Genomic DNA, 16,232 nt, shown 5'->3' on the forward strand with positions numbered 1-16,232 from the left:
TGAGCTGCTTTTTTCCAAGGGAGCTGTATACCCTTGTTTTTAATATTGGCTCTGCTTTTTTGTGAGTAACTCTACTTTCAACTCCAATACCTACAGTTCAAGCTCACATCATTTTACTTTTAAAAGCTTCAACACTGAAGGTAAATAACGCAGAGCAATGCACAATACACTAACACAACTTTTTTGTTCTATAGTGGAAACGATACAGAATGGGAAAAATCTAATACCACCCACCAAGTCTATTTCCCTTCCCTCTTTAGTTGGGACAGATCTAGAATATCCACGTAGCTCATCAGTTAACTGTTCCACTGCGTCAAAGCCAAAAAACAGCTTTAATAATTTTCAGTGACAGCTAATACATTTCATATCTGATGCTGAGAGCACAATATTCACAGCATCTAATTCAGCTACCTCACTTGGGTGCAATTCAGATGAGTTGTTTCAGTAGGAAGACTAAGTCTCCGGAGAGATGTATAGTCAACTCCTACGCTTTACAAGCATTTAGTCAATGACTGTAGGAACAGAAACTATTCAATTCCAATGACCTAGCAAAGTTCATCATCCCACTCCAATTTCCAAACCAGGAAAGCCTGAAGGAAAGAATTTTGTAAAAATTACTTCGTATTTCTTCTTTTCAAGAAGCCAGTCAATGTGGTCATCTTGGTCCCGCTCTTTAGCCACAACCACATCTCTTGGGCTGATGATATAGAAAAGTGATTCACCTTCCGAATACTCTGCAAATGCATACACAGTTTTATTGTTATTACATTTTCCTTAAGTAAAGCCCTGATTTTTAATACACCCTTGAGGAAAATTTAAAGAGGAGATGCAAGGAAGACAGCAAGGCTACTCCTGCACAACATGCTTGTTTGGGAAGCTGTATTCTCCAATAAACTAAAACCAGTTTAAATGGCAAAATATCTTTCAAAAAAATCAGTACATCTTATTGCAAATTCTGATTCATCCACTATGTGTAAACTTTATGATGGTTTAAACACATTATTATACTTTTAGAGGACTATTACACTACATAGCCTGCAATAAACTTACCCTCCCCATCAAGGTCAAGGCCATCAAAAGCATAAATGATAGATGCCGTAACCCCTTGGGACACAGCACATCATCACAGCAATGCATTTGCAATGCTATAAGTTAAGGCTATATGTATAATGCATTTGCTTATACCATAAGCCTTTATTTTTGATTAAGCTCAAAGTAAAAACGTACTTAAAAGAAAAAAACAAAACACAGAAGATCACTGTTCAGAGTAGTTAGTTCCACAGAACCCACAAAGAAACACCATCAATATTTTGTAGGTACAGGAAAGAAAACCATTCCCCATCCTTTATCTGTATCTATACATGCATACAAATACACTACTGAACTGATAAGCAATCCACAAAATAATGCTTGTTTTAAAGCCATTCAAAAAACGTGGGTTGTCAGATTAACTAGAATATTCATTAAGCATAAAAGTACAACTGTGGACATCAATGTTCTGCTTAGGGACAGGTATAAAGAAATCCCAATGCTACTGATAGCAGCAGAGATGTTTTGGAGATCAGGAGGAGATGGAGTGTATTTCTAGTGGCTTAAGGGCATTGATGTACACAGAGGCCTGCCAAGCCTATGATTTGAAGCATGCTGCCAGAGAAGATGCTTAAAAATCAGATTCATGGATTTTAAAAGCCAGAAGGAATGTTTTTGTATAACAGAGGCTATATAATCTTCACCAAGGAACTCACCATCAGCTTTGCCATGCATCTTTCTGAACTACAACACATATATCAGAAAACGAGCCCTTCTTATTTAAAAGACTCTGGTATATATTGTGCCAGGGCTTAACCTCCCTGCCTGTTACATAATTAAACCTACCTTCTAGGTAGGTTTAACTTGCCAAACTCCAGCTTCTATTCACTACATTTTACCATTCTGGAGTCTGTTACACACAGATAGCTTTGTCAGTACAGGGAAGCCGAATATCAGTGTGCCCCTTTTAAGTTGATCCAGGTGCATCTTACTATTGAAATTAAATTTATTCCATCTTTGTTTCTAAAGCAGCTTTTCCAGACGCTGTACCATTCATTTCACTATTCCTGAAGCCCTTTGTGTCCAGAGACACAAGAGCTGCTACAGATCACATGTTAAATACATCTTCATCAAAAACACTGCCTTTCACAATACTGGACATTACGTGTGATCTATATTTCTGCCTTCCCCAGCACGTCTGACTTCATAGATGGCATTACAAATCACGATGTTTAAATATGAACATTTTTTTATTTCATGTGACTGGTTCTTGTGGATTTCCACTTTACACTTCAGTGGCATAAGCAGTTACAGAGAGTTATTCAAGGAGAGGACATAAAAATGAAAAAGGAAGCCGAGTCCTCCCAAATCAAGTGTTTTTTAACCAAGGTACAAAAATAAAACAAAACAATATTAAAAACACCTACCTAAATGATAATCTCTACATTCATTTTCCTGAAATCCTCGTACTGTTAGCGCGTCAGAAGAGATCTCTTCACAAGACTCAGATAGGGGTTGTACAATATCCAGTCTAGGCCTTGCACAACATTCCACTTCCTAAAAAAAGTCCAACATCTTAGTTGCATCCTACACAATTTATCTTAGCAATGCCAGCTGATGGTCATCTACAAACAAGGCTGAAATTCAACAGCTGCAAACACTCTCAAAGGTCCTGTACCTTGCACTGGGTACTGAGTTGCAAACCACACAATTTGCAAAGTTGTGCTCCACAGAGTAGCTGTAATCACATCCGAAACACAAGTGAAAGTTATTCCTACTCTTGGCTTGCTTCCCTTGAACAGATTAGCGCAGAGAAGGAGGTTTTTAGACAAGACACAGGTCTAACCCTTCCCCTGAGTTTGCTCACTATTTTTCTACTGTTGGTCACAGACGTTTTCAGGGCGATCACAGATGATCATCAACCATTGCATTCAACAAGCAACAGAACAATTTAAGACACATTCTCAGCTGGGACCAGGCCCCAAAGGACAGAACTCTATGAATCAATGATATCCTGGTACCATGATGTTTTTTTTTTTAGCTGGTGTTTAAGTTTGCACTTTTAAACATCCAGCAGCAGTAGGGAAAAAAATTGACCTGAGAATAATCTAAAACCATTGCTGTGCTGATGATCTTAGAGTAACACGAACTTCTAAGTGCAATGTAGGTGGTTATGGTAAAATGACATTGGGGATTTTAATCTTCTATCCAAGGGAAACTGATGTCTTCAACTAGCTGTATTTTTAATTAAGCCAAGGTCCAAGACAACCCCTTTATTTCTAGTTCTGGCTCTGAATTATAACAAAATACAGAATGAAAGAACAAGGAGACATACTAAGTGGATTTACACAGCTCTAGCCTACCCATTCGGCAGCAGCACCACCTCCTGGGTCTTTTCTCAATTTAACTGTTCCAGGGCAAGTGATGGGGGTGTGTGTGCATGTGTACTAAATTAAAAAAAAAAAAAAAAAAACAAAAAAAAAAAACCATGAGTTCAATTCTGATCCGATCTGTAACAAGCAGGAAGCAGTCATTTGAAAGCTTTGAAAATCAAGCATAGGAAGAACAGTGTTTCTCACAACCCAACAGCATTTGTAGCACGCAGCGTTTCTGCTGCAAGCTTAGGCAGCTTGGGCTTTGCAGAGCCCAGACACTACCACAAGGGTTCCCACTATACCAGGGCACAGATACAGTGTCAGGGAGGAGAGTACTCTTATTTCCTTGCTTGAGTTATCCAGAAGACTGAGAAGTTATCAAAGTCTAGCATTTAGAGGTTGTTTAAAAGGCTAATTAAAAACAAATACATGAAAAAATCTCTTTCCTATGTTCTATTACCATTGTATCACCTGAAATTCTCTTTTCATCTTTCTTTTGTGAAGCAGTTAGAATGACTTAAACCTTTATCAGTCACTACCTCCTTTACACTAGTTCCTTTCCCATGCTACTTCTCCATTAACAGCAGCTTCCCACTTTCCTTGCTCCCTAGCATTTCAACCCACCTCTTCCTCCCCCTTCCTCATCCCATTTGTTTGCCACCTTTTCTTTCACAGACTCTCCCTCACGAGTGGACTACTGTACTGTCTCTCTTGGGAAACACTGCTGTGACATTTTTTTTCTCCTTAATATAAATAAAGAAATAATAATCTGACATGCTGTAGCAGAGCTAGAAGCTAACCCTATTGATTTCAGCAGGCTTGAGCATTTGTTTGAACCTACAGCATTTCATTGCCTAGCAACTTGTGCACCCAGTTGCTTAAGGTTTCTATGGTGATGGTTGTCTAACGCAGTCACACTATCAAAGAGATGATCACGAGCATCTGCCATTCTCACACCGCAACTTCAAGGATTTCCTCCTCTGCCTCACCTGTTATTTGGCAATATGAAATAAATGTTGGGAGACAGACAGAGCACTCACCTGTGCACAGTAAAAACGGCTGACATGAATTCTGATTTCTATCTATCTACACACGTATCTGGGTGTGCACAACTAAAGGCCTTGGAAGCAAGGCAGACAGTGATGTCACTCGCTCGCAAACATGCATCCCACCCCGCCACAGCAATCTTATTGCCCGAGTTGATCAACTTCACTACTTTCACCTCTTCTGAGATGCAGCGTCAGCAAGCCCCTCTTATGGCTAAAAAAGACTTCATTTCTTCTGGTGCAGAAAGAGAGAAAAGTAGAGAAAAAGAGAAAGGGGGAAAAAAGGAAGGAAAAAGGAGAGAAAGACTAGCTAGAGACCTTCTCTGCCTTCTGCAAGAAATAAAGTAACCCAGACAGGACTTCTGTCTTCAGTCTTCAACATCACCTTCACTGACCTTATTTTATAGGTCAGAGAAGTTTCAAGCACTGTTCACTACCAGTGGACTACAATTTTTTTCCACAGATAATCAGATCTGTGTAACAAGTGTAAGGCTCAACTCACAGGGCAGTCTGATGCTGTGAAGAAACTGTAACATAAAAACAATTACCGTTTTCTCAGAAATCTCCTTTACATACGAAAGTATAACAAGCTGGTCGCAGAGAGGTGCAAGTCCACTGATATAGAATTCGGTGTCGAACTGGAAAACTGAAATACAGGAAAGACGGACTGTTAAATAAATGAATGTGCATGAAGTACTCCCTAAGAAAACCACACAACCGATTTTCAGCGGCAAATAACAGCATGCAGTAGCACTTCAGAGAAATGAAGATTCAATACATATAATAAACCTACAGACTTCCCAGTTGGACCAGCAAGATGAAAAATTACATTTAACAGATTAAATTCCATTAAAGCTTGCAAGAAGAAATGTTCGTGCTCCAGGACATCCTAGAGATGAAACATTTGAAATGAGTGGTCAGCCTGAGTTTCAGTAATCACACTGAAAAAAAAAAGGAAGCAATCCCAAAACCAAACTCATTAAAATAGGCAATAAATAGAACAACTTCATTGGTTTGCACATTCCCAGCAAGTTTGTGAGAGGCCATAAGAGAATCACACCTACTACATCTACTGGTGTGATATATGAAAACACAAAGATCATTATTTATTTATCATCACTTTAAACATCCCAGGAAGATTTACAGATACCCTCATTGCAAAGAAAACATATGGTTAAATAGTTCCTTTTCTTGTTCATAAAATGGAAAATGTGATTTCCTTCTTGAAATCAAAAGTTACATGATGAGTACTTTGAGAAAGAGAGCCAAACTGTATTTACAAAAAGGCTCATTAAAGCAGACCTCTGCCGAAGAAATAGCTATTTAGTTTTATTCTGCTGAATTTACAGTGCAGTCCTTTTTTGTGGGCTCCTCTCTCATGGGGCCCAAAACAGGAATCATCCAAGTGCTTATATTAGAAAAACATACCTACAAGCTTTTACAAAAATATCAGATGCATCATAATCTTCTCCCAAAACATGGGTTTTAGAAGAATCTAAGCGTAAGTAGGAAAAAAAAAAAAGTTTCCTCACTTACTGCTTAGCATGCTACATTACTAATACCTACTATTTACTAAAATGGTTACTAATTATTTTAGCAAAGCAAACAGAAAATGCAGCACGATGACTCTAAAAATAAAGCTAATTTTCTTTAGCTAAGGTAGTAAGAAGGAACAGGAAAAATAATCATCCTCCTGCTAAAGGAGAAAAAAATGTCAAGAAAAGTACAGAATTGACACCTGTCTCTCAATGAATAAACAAATACCGTTCTTCTCTTAATGACTGCTGACACTTTGACATCACTAGGGGACCAAACACAGCACAAGGGTGGGACATGCAGTCTGTTCCAGGACAGAATAGGCTCACGTTTGTAATCCTGGACATAATTATCTTGTTCTAGCCTGCAAGCCTGATGAGATTACTTCGACTGTGTTACATGTTGCTCTGAGTGATGATTTTAAATAAACCACAGCAGAAACATCTGCATAACATACCTCATTCCCAGTTTAAAATTTAGTATTTAGCATTTTAAAAGAATATGGAACACAGAAGGACGAATATGCAAAAAAAAAACCAAAGTCAAATCCATAATGCTGGCTAGAAGAACAAGCAAAGAAGCTTTCATTCAGCTTTAAAAAGTGACAAGAGAAGGCTTGCAAAGGCATATAAAATACTGTGGTTTGAATTTGGAGAGGGAAAAAGCACAGTGAATGGTACATTTATAAAGATTATGGGGACAATTCTAAAAAAACACGTTTTTTGTGTGGTTTCTGTCTTTCACTGGAACTTTGGTTCCTTTGCCACTGAAAATGTTTGTGATGCCCACATAATGTCCACATATTTAGGATCAAGCAGTAGTGTTGTTCTACCAGACAAAAATAAATAAATATCATCACTTCAAGTTTTGTTTTTAAATAGAGTTTAGTTTCCTTGGTTTCACTTTCAGCTTTCTCCCAGCTCATCCTGCTCAAGAGGCCTTGTTGAAACACAATGCTCTAGCTCTGCTGCTGCAGCCTTGAACAAAGAATAGCTGGCATAGACAGTGCTTCTTGACCTGATAAAAACCTTTGATGCAGCTAATCAAAAAAAGTCTTACTGAAAAAAAGTTACAGAAGTTACAGTTGCACAGAACACTAATAGGTTAATTTGACTTACTCTCTGTACACTTTGCTGTGATCAAGGGGGGAAAAAAAAAATCTAACACAGAGACATTGCAGAAATGCTGTTAATTTGAAAAGGATCCGAAACAATTAAAACAAGTGTAGTATTGAACTAAATGGGAACGACCGAGGTATGGCTATGTGTCATACATGTTTATGCCTGTCATAAGAGAAGATGGAAGATATGCTGACAGTGGATCTACTCCATGTTAAGCATCTATGTACAGCTGTCAAACAGATTATCAGGAAGCAAAAAGAAGAAACCTATAAATCTTTTTTTGTTATTCATTAAAAAAAAAGTATCAAATACACCACACTCCAGAAATAAAACAATATATGCTACATTATTTACCCAAACTCTATAAAGCAACTTTCTCTGGAATTTAAAGATACAGACACACGTGGTAGACTGAAACTAAAAGAAGTCTATTTCATTTAATCAAATCTCAAAAAGCAGCCCCTGCTTTTCCACCGCAGATTTATAGTCAAGTTCAGGTTACAGTCCGAAGTTTTTGCCATTCATTTCAATAGGGCAAGATTTCAACACTGTCTTTCGGGAAGGTAAGCAGGAAGCTAAACTAGCACGCACAGAATTAACATGAAACTTAATGTGTGGAGAAAAAGAAGGATTTATTATTATGTTTTTTAATTCCATATGATATATGAAAGAAATGGAAAAGACAACACTCAAGCTGTTTTTTTAGGTATCCCACTCGTGTATCAACAGCAGCAGAACTACAAAGCACCGTGAACTGGCCCAGCTTAGCTAGAACTCTGGTGCATTGTTAGCTGCTGGGGCAATGCCACTACACTTTCCCAAATTACCTTTTAACCAGCTACTTCAGGTATATCCACAAAATTTGCAGTCACTGCAATGTACTCAGTACAGCATACTCTTAAGTGTTTTCAAGATCGTATCTCCACCAGAAGTGCTTTTACTGAGCTGGGTTATTTAAGCAAAACAAAACTGAATATAAAATAGCATGTTTTGATTAGCTATGATCATGTGCATGCAGCTGCATTTGATATAAAATATAAAAAGACTTTTTTTTTTCCACAGTATGTGCATTCAGTTCCAGCTAAAGGACTAGAAAAGCTCCCATATAAGTATCATTCAAGCTGCCTTTAGAAGGATAGAAGCAAATTACAAAGCATAAACATATATAGATGACATTTTTATTGAAATAAAAGAATATTCTTACTTTTAGGTGTACTATCTCACATAATCCTTAAAGAAAAAACAAATCTTTTTAACATTCATATTTTTCTCTGAAAATCTTCAGATAGGAACACCTGCCCCAGCATTTAAATATTTCCTTATAAATGGTTTCTATCTCCCATAAGACTCCGCAACAGCATTCACATATTCGCATTTCCAGGGCAGACCTACCTCTGACCAGAAGCCTGAGCAGAAAGCTCAGGATCTGCCCAGTTAAACAAATGTTAACTGTGACTCAAAAGTAACTGCAAACTTCTGGTGAGGAGCAGTGACACAACCCACATAAAGGTCCTTTATTTGGGCTTGAATACTCTTAGAACTCCCTGCAGATCTTCTGCCCATAATACTATATGTGAAATAAAGCAATTGTTTACCTAATCATGTAGATATTGTGATGGCATTTTAATGGACTATCTTTCTTCTTGAATTTCAGTGGGAAAAGCAGTAGGACAACACTAAAATTGATGGCAGGTCCTATACATCAATGAGTAGCAAAAACTGATGCTTCCAAACTCGGGAATTCACACCCTCTACTATTCACAATCAAAATGGTTGGAAAAGGTATATTTAAATTTAGTTTTGTTCAAATGTTGAAGGTTCAGAAAAGCTTTAGAGAAAATTTAGCAACCATTAATCATTCTACATATAACTTTGAATGCCATGCACCAAAGAGTATGACCATTTTCATTAAAGCAAAGCAGGACAATGAAAATGATACTGTTAATTGGATATAATCACTGAACAAAAAAACCCACCTGGGCTTAAAATCAAAACTCTGTAAAGCCTCTGTCACTGAAAGCTGTTGCCTTACTCCTTGCTACCAGCACAGAATGGAAACAAGGAAGAATTTTGCTAGTAAAACAAAACAATTTCTCTCAATTATAGTATCACACTAATCAGAAATATCAGGAAAAAAGCCACTACCTCATCATGTCAGTAATCATCCATCTGGTGAGGTCTACTACTTTAATTAAATTAGAAAGATGTCTACTGTATGCAGTGTTACAATTTGCTGTTTTACCTGCAGTGAGGTCGTGTGTAATAGAAGTGCTACCGGGGTGCTGAAACCTTCTTACCCCTACTCCATCTCACACAGTCATAAAAATCATCTTTAGAAATACAGCAATTGCCTGTACAACTCTCCAACTACAGACACACACAACCTTTAAGGAAATTCTGTGGAATCCTTGATGACAACTGCAAAGTCAGGAGCTTAAGTTTCAAAGCTTCAAAGTTGATTTGGGGTGGGGTTTTTTTGTTTTTTTTGTTTGTTTGTTTGTTTGTTTTGTTTTTTGTTTTTTGTTTTGTTTTTTTTTTTTTTTGTCAATTTGCTTCTCAGACTGTATCAATATAAGGTTGATGACATTTAGTGCCAGTTAATTTCCTGCTCATCACATTCATTAATTAAGCTTTAAATTCCATCCATATAAAGAGAAAAAATGCTGGTGTGGTAGATCCCAGTACCTCACTTTACAAATCAAAAAATAAATAACCCCACATTTTCTGTTCAGATAAAAATGCATGATCTCAATGCTTGGAGGTAACTTGTCATGCAGTTAAACAGCCATTCCCTCACAAAACATACAGATGTGCTGTTACAAGCATATCCACAAAACATGTCATTTTTAAACCAGGATTCTACTTTGTGGGGAAGTTGAGGGAATGCAGAGGGGAGACAAGGGCTCAAGAGGCATTGCTGGCTGGTTGGCACCTGGAATTAAGCTGAGATTCCTGAGATATAATTTGGGATAAAATAAATTTAATAGGAAGTCTCTAATCAACTTCAAGTCTTTTACTGACTTCCAGTGTTAATCTCTATTTTCCACTAGCATTAACAACCTGAGTAACTGAGGCAGAGATAAAGTACTTCTCCATAAAAGTATATAAAATCCTGAGCTACTTGACAAGGCCATTGAAGACCAGATGCCCGTTTCACTTTGAAAAGGCATTGTATTAACTGCAAAGTGCTAATTAGATCTTTAGCAACCAGCCTTCTTACAGGCTCCAGTTGGGGAAGGGTTCCCTGTTCAGACCAGAAGTTGTCCAGCATGACAGCTTTTGTACATGCATCAGGAGTGAGCACAGAGGTCAAGCACTCTTTAAGAAGGATCACAATGGCATTTAGTCCATGTTAAGCCTGTAATTCAATACCAATACTTTCTAATCAATACACTACTTCACAGTGGTAGCTGACAGAGCTGAACTGATAGGATCTGCTCAGCTAACATACATTTAAACCTAAATAGAAACATTTCACTGGAGTTTATCTTTGACACCGAATGAAGACCCACAGAGGCAATGAACTGTAACATATAACCAGAGACAATGGAAAAGATTACTGAAAAAAAGCACCATTAATATACTGAAAGATGTAAATAAAACTAGCAATGTCACACAGATCTCAGTGCATGAGACCTGTATAATTAACCTAATTTCTCTCACATGCAATCACAGCATTATATTCTTTAAATAAAACAAATGAAACAGTTCAGTAGCATTACTTTCCCACACTATGGGCCATCTGGTTTAGCATCATGGTAGACATTGTATTTATTTCCTGCCTCAGAGTAAGTATAGCTATGTGTCAAGACAGAATTAGAAGATGAGGAGGACCTTGCTACACAGGGTCCTATGTACCTAACTTGCAATGCAGGAAATGCTCTGTGCCCTTATTCACTGGGCTGCAAACCACTGAAGAAACATTTATGATCTACTAATCACAGTTTACTATGATACTATTGTGGAACTGAGGCCCTCAGAATGGCTCTAAATGAGCATAAATCTGAAAATGTTGAGACATGAGAAAATGCTGCATTATCATAGACTTCATATGACAGCACAGAAGCGACTATGAAGTCTCCTAGTCCACTTCTGGTTTTCATTCCAGGTGCAAAATTGTAAAAGCAACAGGGAGGGAATACCAAAAAACCCACACCACTGAACATGACAAAAGTTACTCGGTTTCATTTTTTGTAAGTATGTTGCAAAGATGTTACAAGTTAAAACATCCGAAGGATATTCAGCTATCCTGCCACTGAATCATATTCCTGCCTTGTATAAATTCTTTACATTATGAAAGTGTATCAGCTTATGCATCCACTTAGGATATTAACAGTCTTGCAAGAAACTACACTGGTTGCTGGTCTGCCCTTCAATAAGATCAGACCTTCCAGCTATGCCTTTGAAAAGTAAAGTTGAAATAAAAATGAAATAGATGCTATGGCATGACACACAGCTCTCAAGAAGACCTTCTATGTGACTCCATTAAAAGCTATTGTAATTTATACTGAGACTTGAACAAATAATGTGTCTCTCTTTTTCCCTCCCAACATAATACCCACATGCCCACAAGTGCTGCTGACAGTGTTTGGCAGAGCTGTTTCAGTGCTTTGACCTGAAAACTGAAAGAAAAATCTCAAGCACGTCATTAATAGGTTAAGTGAGATAAAACGCCAGTCCTCAAGAATATAGAGATGATTTTAGGCTAAAAATTGAAAGATGAAAAAGTTACTTCCACAAAAATCTCTAACCTTCAGGTATGCCCCTGAATAGTCTGATGACAGCTTTTTTTTTAAAAATGAAATTCCAGTAGACACACATGTAAGACTAGCTCCCTCCACGCAGACACATTATAGCTGAAGTAGAAGTTGCCTCTGTTCACTTGTCACTATGTAAATAATCCCATTTAATTATTTTCTAAAAGTTACTTACAGGTACAGAAAACAGTATATAAAAGATCTGAGGTTAAAACTCACCACTGTACTTCTTGACAAAATTCTCTCAAATATCCTAGAATTCCACAGTTAACTATTCTGTTAGGACAATGTAATCTTAAAACAACAAATAACTTTCAGGTCTCAGTTAATTGTCAGGCATGCCACCATCTCTCATTATCCAGAGTTCCTATAGAGTTTATCTTAGCTGATTTTCAGAAGCTATTTTAAAACGGTTCTTTCCTGAATCGGAAAGCAGAGTATACACCTATGCCATGCACCATTCTAATCTGACATGAATCAGAATCTTGCTGGAATACTCTTGTCTACAATCTCACGTCATTACAGTCACAACAAGGAAACACCAAACTGTTTATCTTCCCAGCACTAGCTCTTCACAGATATTTCCCTTCCCCAGAAGAAGTTTCTGGGGACAGTTGTGACTTTTTGATTACATGCCCTCTTCCTCTCCAGATTTCCTTTGAATTCTCCCTCCACTTCACGCTTTAATTAATACACACATTTTGTCAAGGCCTTTTCCATTCATCAACAAAAATGAAATTTATTCATATCACCTAAGCTAGACAAATAAGAAAGCAAAGAAGAACACAAAACGCAGAAGAGAAAAAAGGCAACAAAAAAAATCCATTTTGTAGTACTATACCAAAGAGATATTTAAAAAAAAAAAGAGAAAAAAAGTTATGAACAGTGTAATCAAAGGACACATAATCTAATAACGTAGCATCTATTTTCTTCTTACTACTACACTGATCATTTAACCAAGATGAAAACCAGAGTGCTCTGTAGGAATCTGTGTGAAAGTTAAGATATCCACTGTTCACACAAGGATCTCAGATTTTAGATGATCACAGAATTTAAGACTCTCTACGAACACAAAAATAAACCTACGCAGGACAACCTCATCAACTAAAAACAAGAAGACATTTATATTACGACTACGTGTTGCCTCTGAACTATGCTTTTTCAGGCTAGAAAGAGAAAACAGACCTTTAAAGCTTATATAAATTGTGAAAAAGAGTGCATTTGTACAATCATACCTATTTCCACATAGCGGTTTGGAAGGTCACGCATTTCACTGGCATGCCGTTCTTTTACTGAGCAAATCTAGGAAACAGAGGTTTGGATCATTATGATGAACAAACTGTAATTCCCAAAATGATACTAACTTGTCTCAGAAACATCTTTTCTTATCGAGGCATTATTGGACATAATTTCTGTATTTTGAAAAGCACAGACTGTAAAACAGTGACAATGCATCACTGAAGAAGAAAACCAGAGAGGGAAGTTGTAGCTGTAGTCCACAGCCTTATAAATACACTGGGAGAGCAGAAGGAAGACGGACTACACAAGAGAAACCCAAAAATATCTGCCCACTATAATTGCTTCATAGTAGCATATATGTGAGTCTGGTTTTGCTATCTTCCCACACTTGGCGTCTCATTACGTTACAATTTCAGGAAGAATATGCTATTGCAACTCTCAGTAACAGGAGGGGAGAATACACATCCAAAGAAATGCAAATACCCAAATGTTGTGAAGCACGAATGATACAAGGGGGAAGACAGATGCCAAACTTAGGACAAACCTCCTCATTTGTAAAACTCTAATGCTTCACCTACCTCACTTTACTCTCCCTTTACATCTACTTCTACCGATCACTTTTAATTTGCCACCGTGCAGCAATGTAGCAGTTTGTTATTAGAAAACAGCTAACAGGCTTGTAACAAACTCATGTCAGGTGCTGGTCTGAGTAAATCACAAGTTCAAAATGCCAGTTCCCTGCTGAAAGCAGAACAAACCCCCCAAGCAGCCTGTCCCCCCCATCCCACCCCTTTCTTTCCCCCCATGGTTGACTGAACTCTCATGTGGCTGTTCCAGCAGTCACAACCTCCTTGGCCACGAAAATGATCCCCTCCAAAATCACCTCATGGTAAGTTGTTCTTCCTTAATGCTAATCAAAACAAATGAATTCAACAGCCCACTAAAAGCTTTCAAAAGAGGAAATCTCTCCAAGGCACAGAGGAGAGAAGTGTCCCTGAGGATTAAATTCGCTGCGTGCTCACACACAGAGATCTGTCTGACCGCTGGGTGTCTATCACTCCTCCTCCTCATAAGGGTCAGTCCAATGACATTTCTATGGCAGCAGGAGTTCTGCACACTGTAGTCAAACCAAATTCTATTTTTTTCGATTGTCTTTGCTTTTCAGAAATAATCCTCCGTTTGTCTGTGATAACAGCAAGCATTTATTACACAGACAGGTAATTGCACCTTTACTGAATTTCCCCAGCCAATGATCAGTGTTAAATTATCCTTCCAGCAAAGGCTGCAGGGATACATATCTGGGCGAAGGCTTATGTCATCTCGAGGCACATTGGTAATTCTTTGCTTGGAGATCATGTCAAGTATCTTCACGCCCTGAAAGTTTAAATACAAGAGAACTTTATTCAGTATGACAAACTTACTCACTACATCCTGTATTATTTTGTACGCTAAGGCAGTCATAGCAGTTCAGGGCATAAATTTCAGGGTAGGGCTGAGCATGCCAACAGAAAAAGCTGTTGATACAAAGACCCGTCTAACCCAGGAGGTGACAGAAGGAACAAAGGGATTAGAGTTAAGTTAGGCATTTTAAATTCACATGTCAAACGAAAAGATATAATAAGTGAATGAGTAGCAGATTAGCAACTCCAGTCATGAATCGGTTTAGCTTGTTGGGCTGGTGCTACTACTGGAGAAATGAAAAAATTCCAGCTCTTCCACAACAGTTCCTGTAGAGAAGCAGAAATTTCCACCTTGGAGAAAGATAAGATGTGAAGCAACAGCTCATTAAGATAAATGAAGACAGCCTCTACTTCTCCAGAAATGCATTTCTATTCTTACATTAAAACAGAAAAGCAAGCATATTTAAATGATGCCTGGTTTTGTATGCTGTTATTTTTCACTGCCTCCTCAGGGAACATCCTAAACTAACAAAAAATTTAAAGAGAGGAAGATTAAAGTCGGGGGGGGGGGAGCCTTTAATCAGATTTTTCCGTGCCATTTAAGACAAGGTGAGCTATAATATCTCCAACAGCAAAATGGAGATTAATTTCATGTTAAGTAATGACTCGTTCTTAGTGATTTAAAAACAAAACTCCCAAAATAAAACAAAGTATTTTAGTAGATATTTCTTTTCCGCTCACTGAGCTTAAATAACAACTATCATGACCACAGAAAAGAGAATGGAAGGGACCTTGAAAGGTCAGCGTCCAGGATGCCATCCCATGTTAGGATTTTTCTAGTGACAAAACTGACTTAAAAGATTCCCCTGCCTGTTTCTGTCGTGTCCGTGTGTCCCGTCCCGTCCCGTCCCCCCCGTGAGTTTCTATGTCCCCAGCTGTACAGATTCAACTGTCTGTAAGTCAAAGAAAAGAGTCTAAGCATGGGGGTCATTGTCTAAGCTAGGTTTTGCCTTTTTTTTATTTTTTTATTTTTTTTTTTTTAATCACAAGGAGCAAAGGAGCAGTAAGTGGTATGGTGGTACGGGCCGGGTTTTTTTTTTTCAGTGATCTTTGTCACTGAAGAACTGCAAGTGTGGAACACACTCTTATTGGCATCTCTTCAGTTAACGGCCATCAAGGTTTCAGAAAAAACCTTGCACGTAGCATCTGCAGTGTACAGAGCCCAGATCTCTGGGTAACATAAACAAGGAGCTTATGCTTTCTGTTTTATACGTTCACCTGATAAAACTTCCAGTCTTGCTTGAACTGCATTTTAATAAAGCTGTCATTTATTAATCTTACCATTTCGTCTTCAAGGATGATTTTCAGATAAAAGTGACCCTTATCACACGTTCTGTTTTTCTACAAGGCAGCAAATCCTATGTGATATAGACTAGCTTACGTTTAAAGTGTCTTTCAAACCAATAGCGTAGGATCCTCTATAATTTGCATCATGAACCAAGAGAACTTCAGAGTCAACTTCCTATCATGAAGAATCCTAAACCCTGTTCAAATGGGAGTTATGCAGCCAAATGCCTCTAAGGATTTGGTCCTCATGTGTCTGTTTGGAAAATTTACACTCTTGGCCATGGAGGAAGAAGAGGGTAGCAAACATGGGTTACCTGAGCATCTGAGAAGCAGAATTAGACCTTGCCTAAACTACCTTAGAATATTCTATGTCTAACAAGCT

At 37.9% G+C, this 16,232-nt stretch overlaps 1 protein-coding gene across 4 annotated transcripts in view; it reads right to left on the reverse strand.

Moving 5' to 3' along the window:
• The window catches only part of VPS41 (VPS41 subunit of HOPS complex), a 105,891-nt gene that overhangs the window by 31,475 nt on the left and 58,184 nt on the right, over positions 1-16,232 (reverse strand). For all 4 annotated transcript variants that reach the window (XM_086467876.1, XM_086467875.1, XM_086467878.1 and 1 more), the window contains 5 exons: positions 14,331-14,477; positions 13,100-13,166; positions 4,999-5,096; positions 2,457-2,586; positions 619-734 (listed from right to left, as the gene is read on the reverse strand). In XM_086467876.1, coding sequence (XP_086324002.1) covers positions 619-734; positions 2,457-2,586; positions 4,999-5,096; positions 13,100-13,166; positions 14,331-14,477 — 558 coding nt within the window. The remainder of the gene's footprint in view (positions 1-618; positions 735-2,456; positions 2,587-4,998; positions 5,097-13,099; positions 13,167-14,330; positions 14,478-16,232) is intronic.

Source organism: Leptosomus discolor, chromosome 7 (assembly GCF_034619465.1).
Source record: "Leptosomus discolor isolate bLepDis1 chromosome 7, bLepDis1.hap2, whole genome shotgun sequence".
Lineage (NCBI taxonomy): Eukaryota > Metazoa > Chordata > Aves > Leptosomiformes > Leptosomidae > Leptosomus > Leptosomus discolor.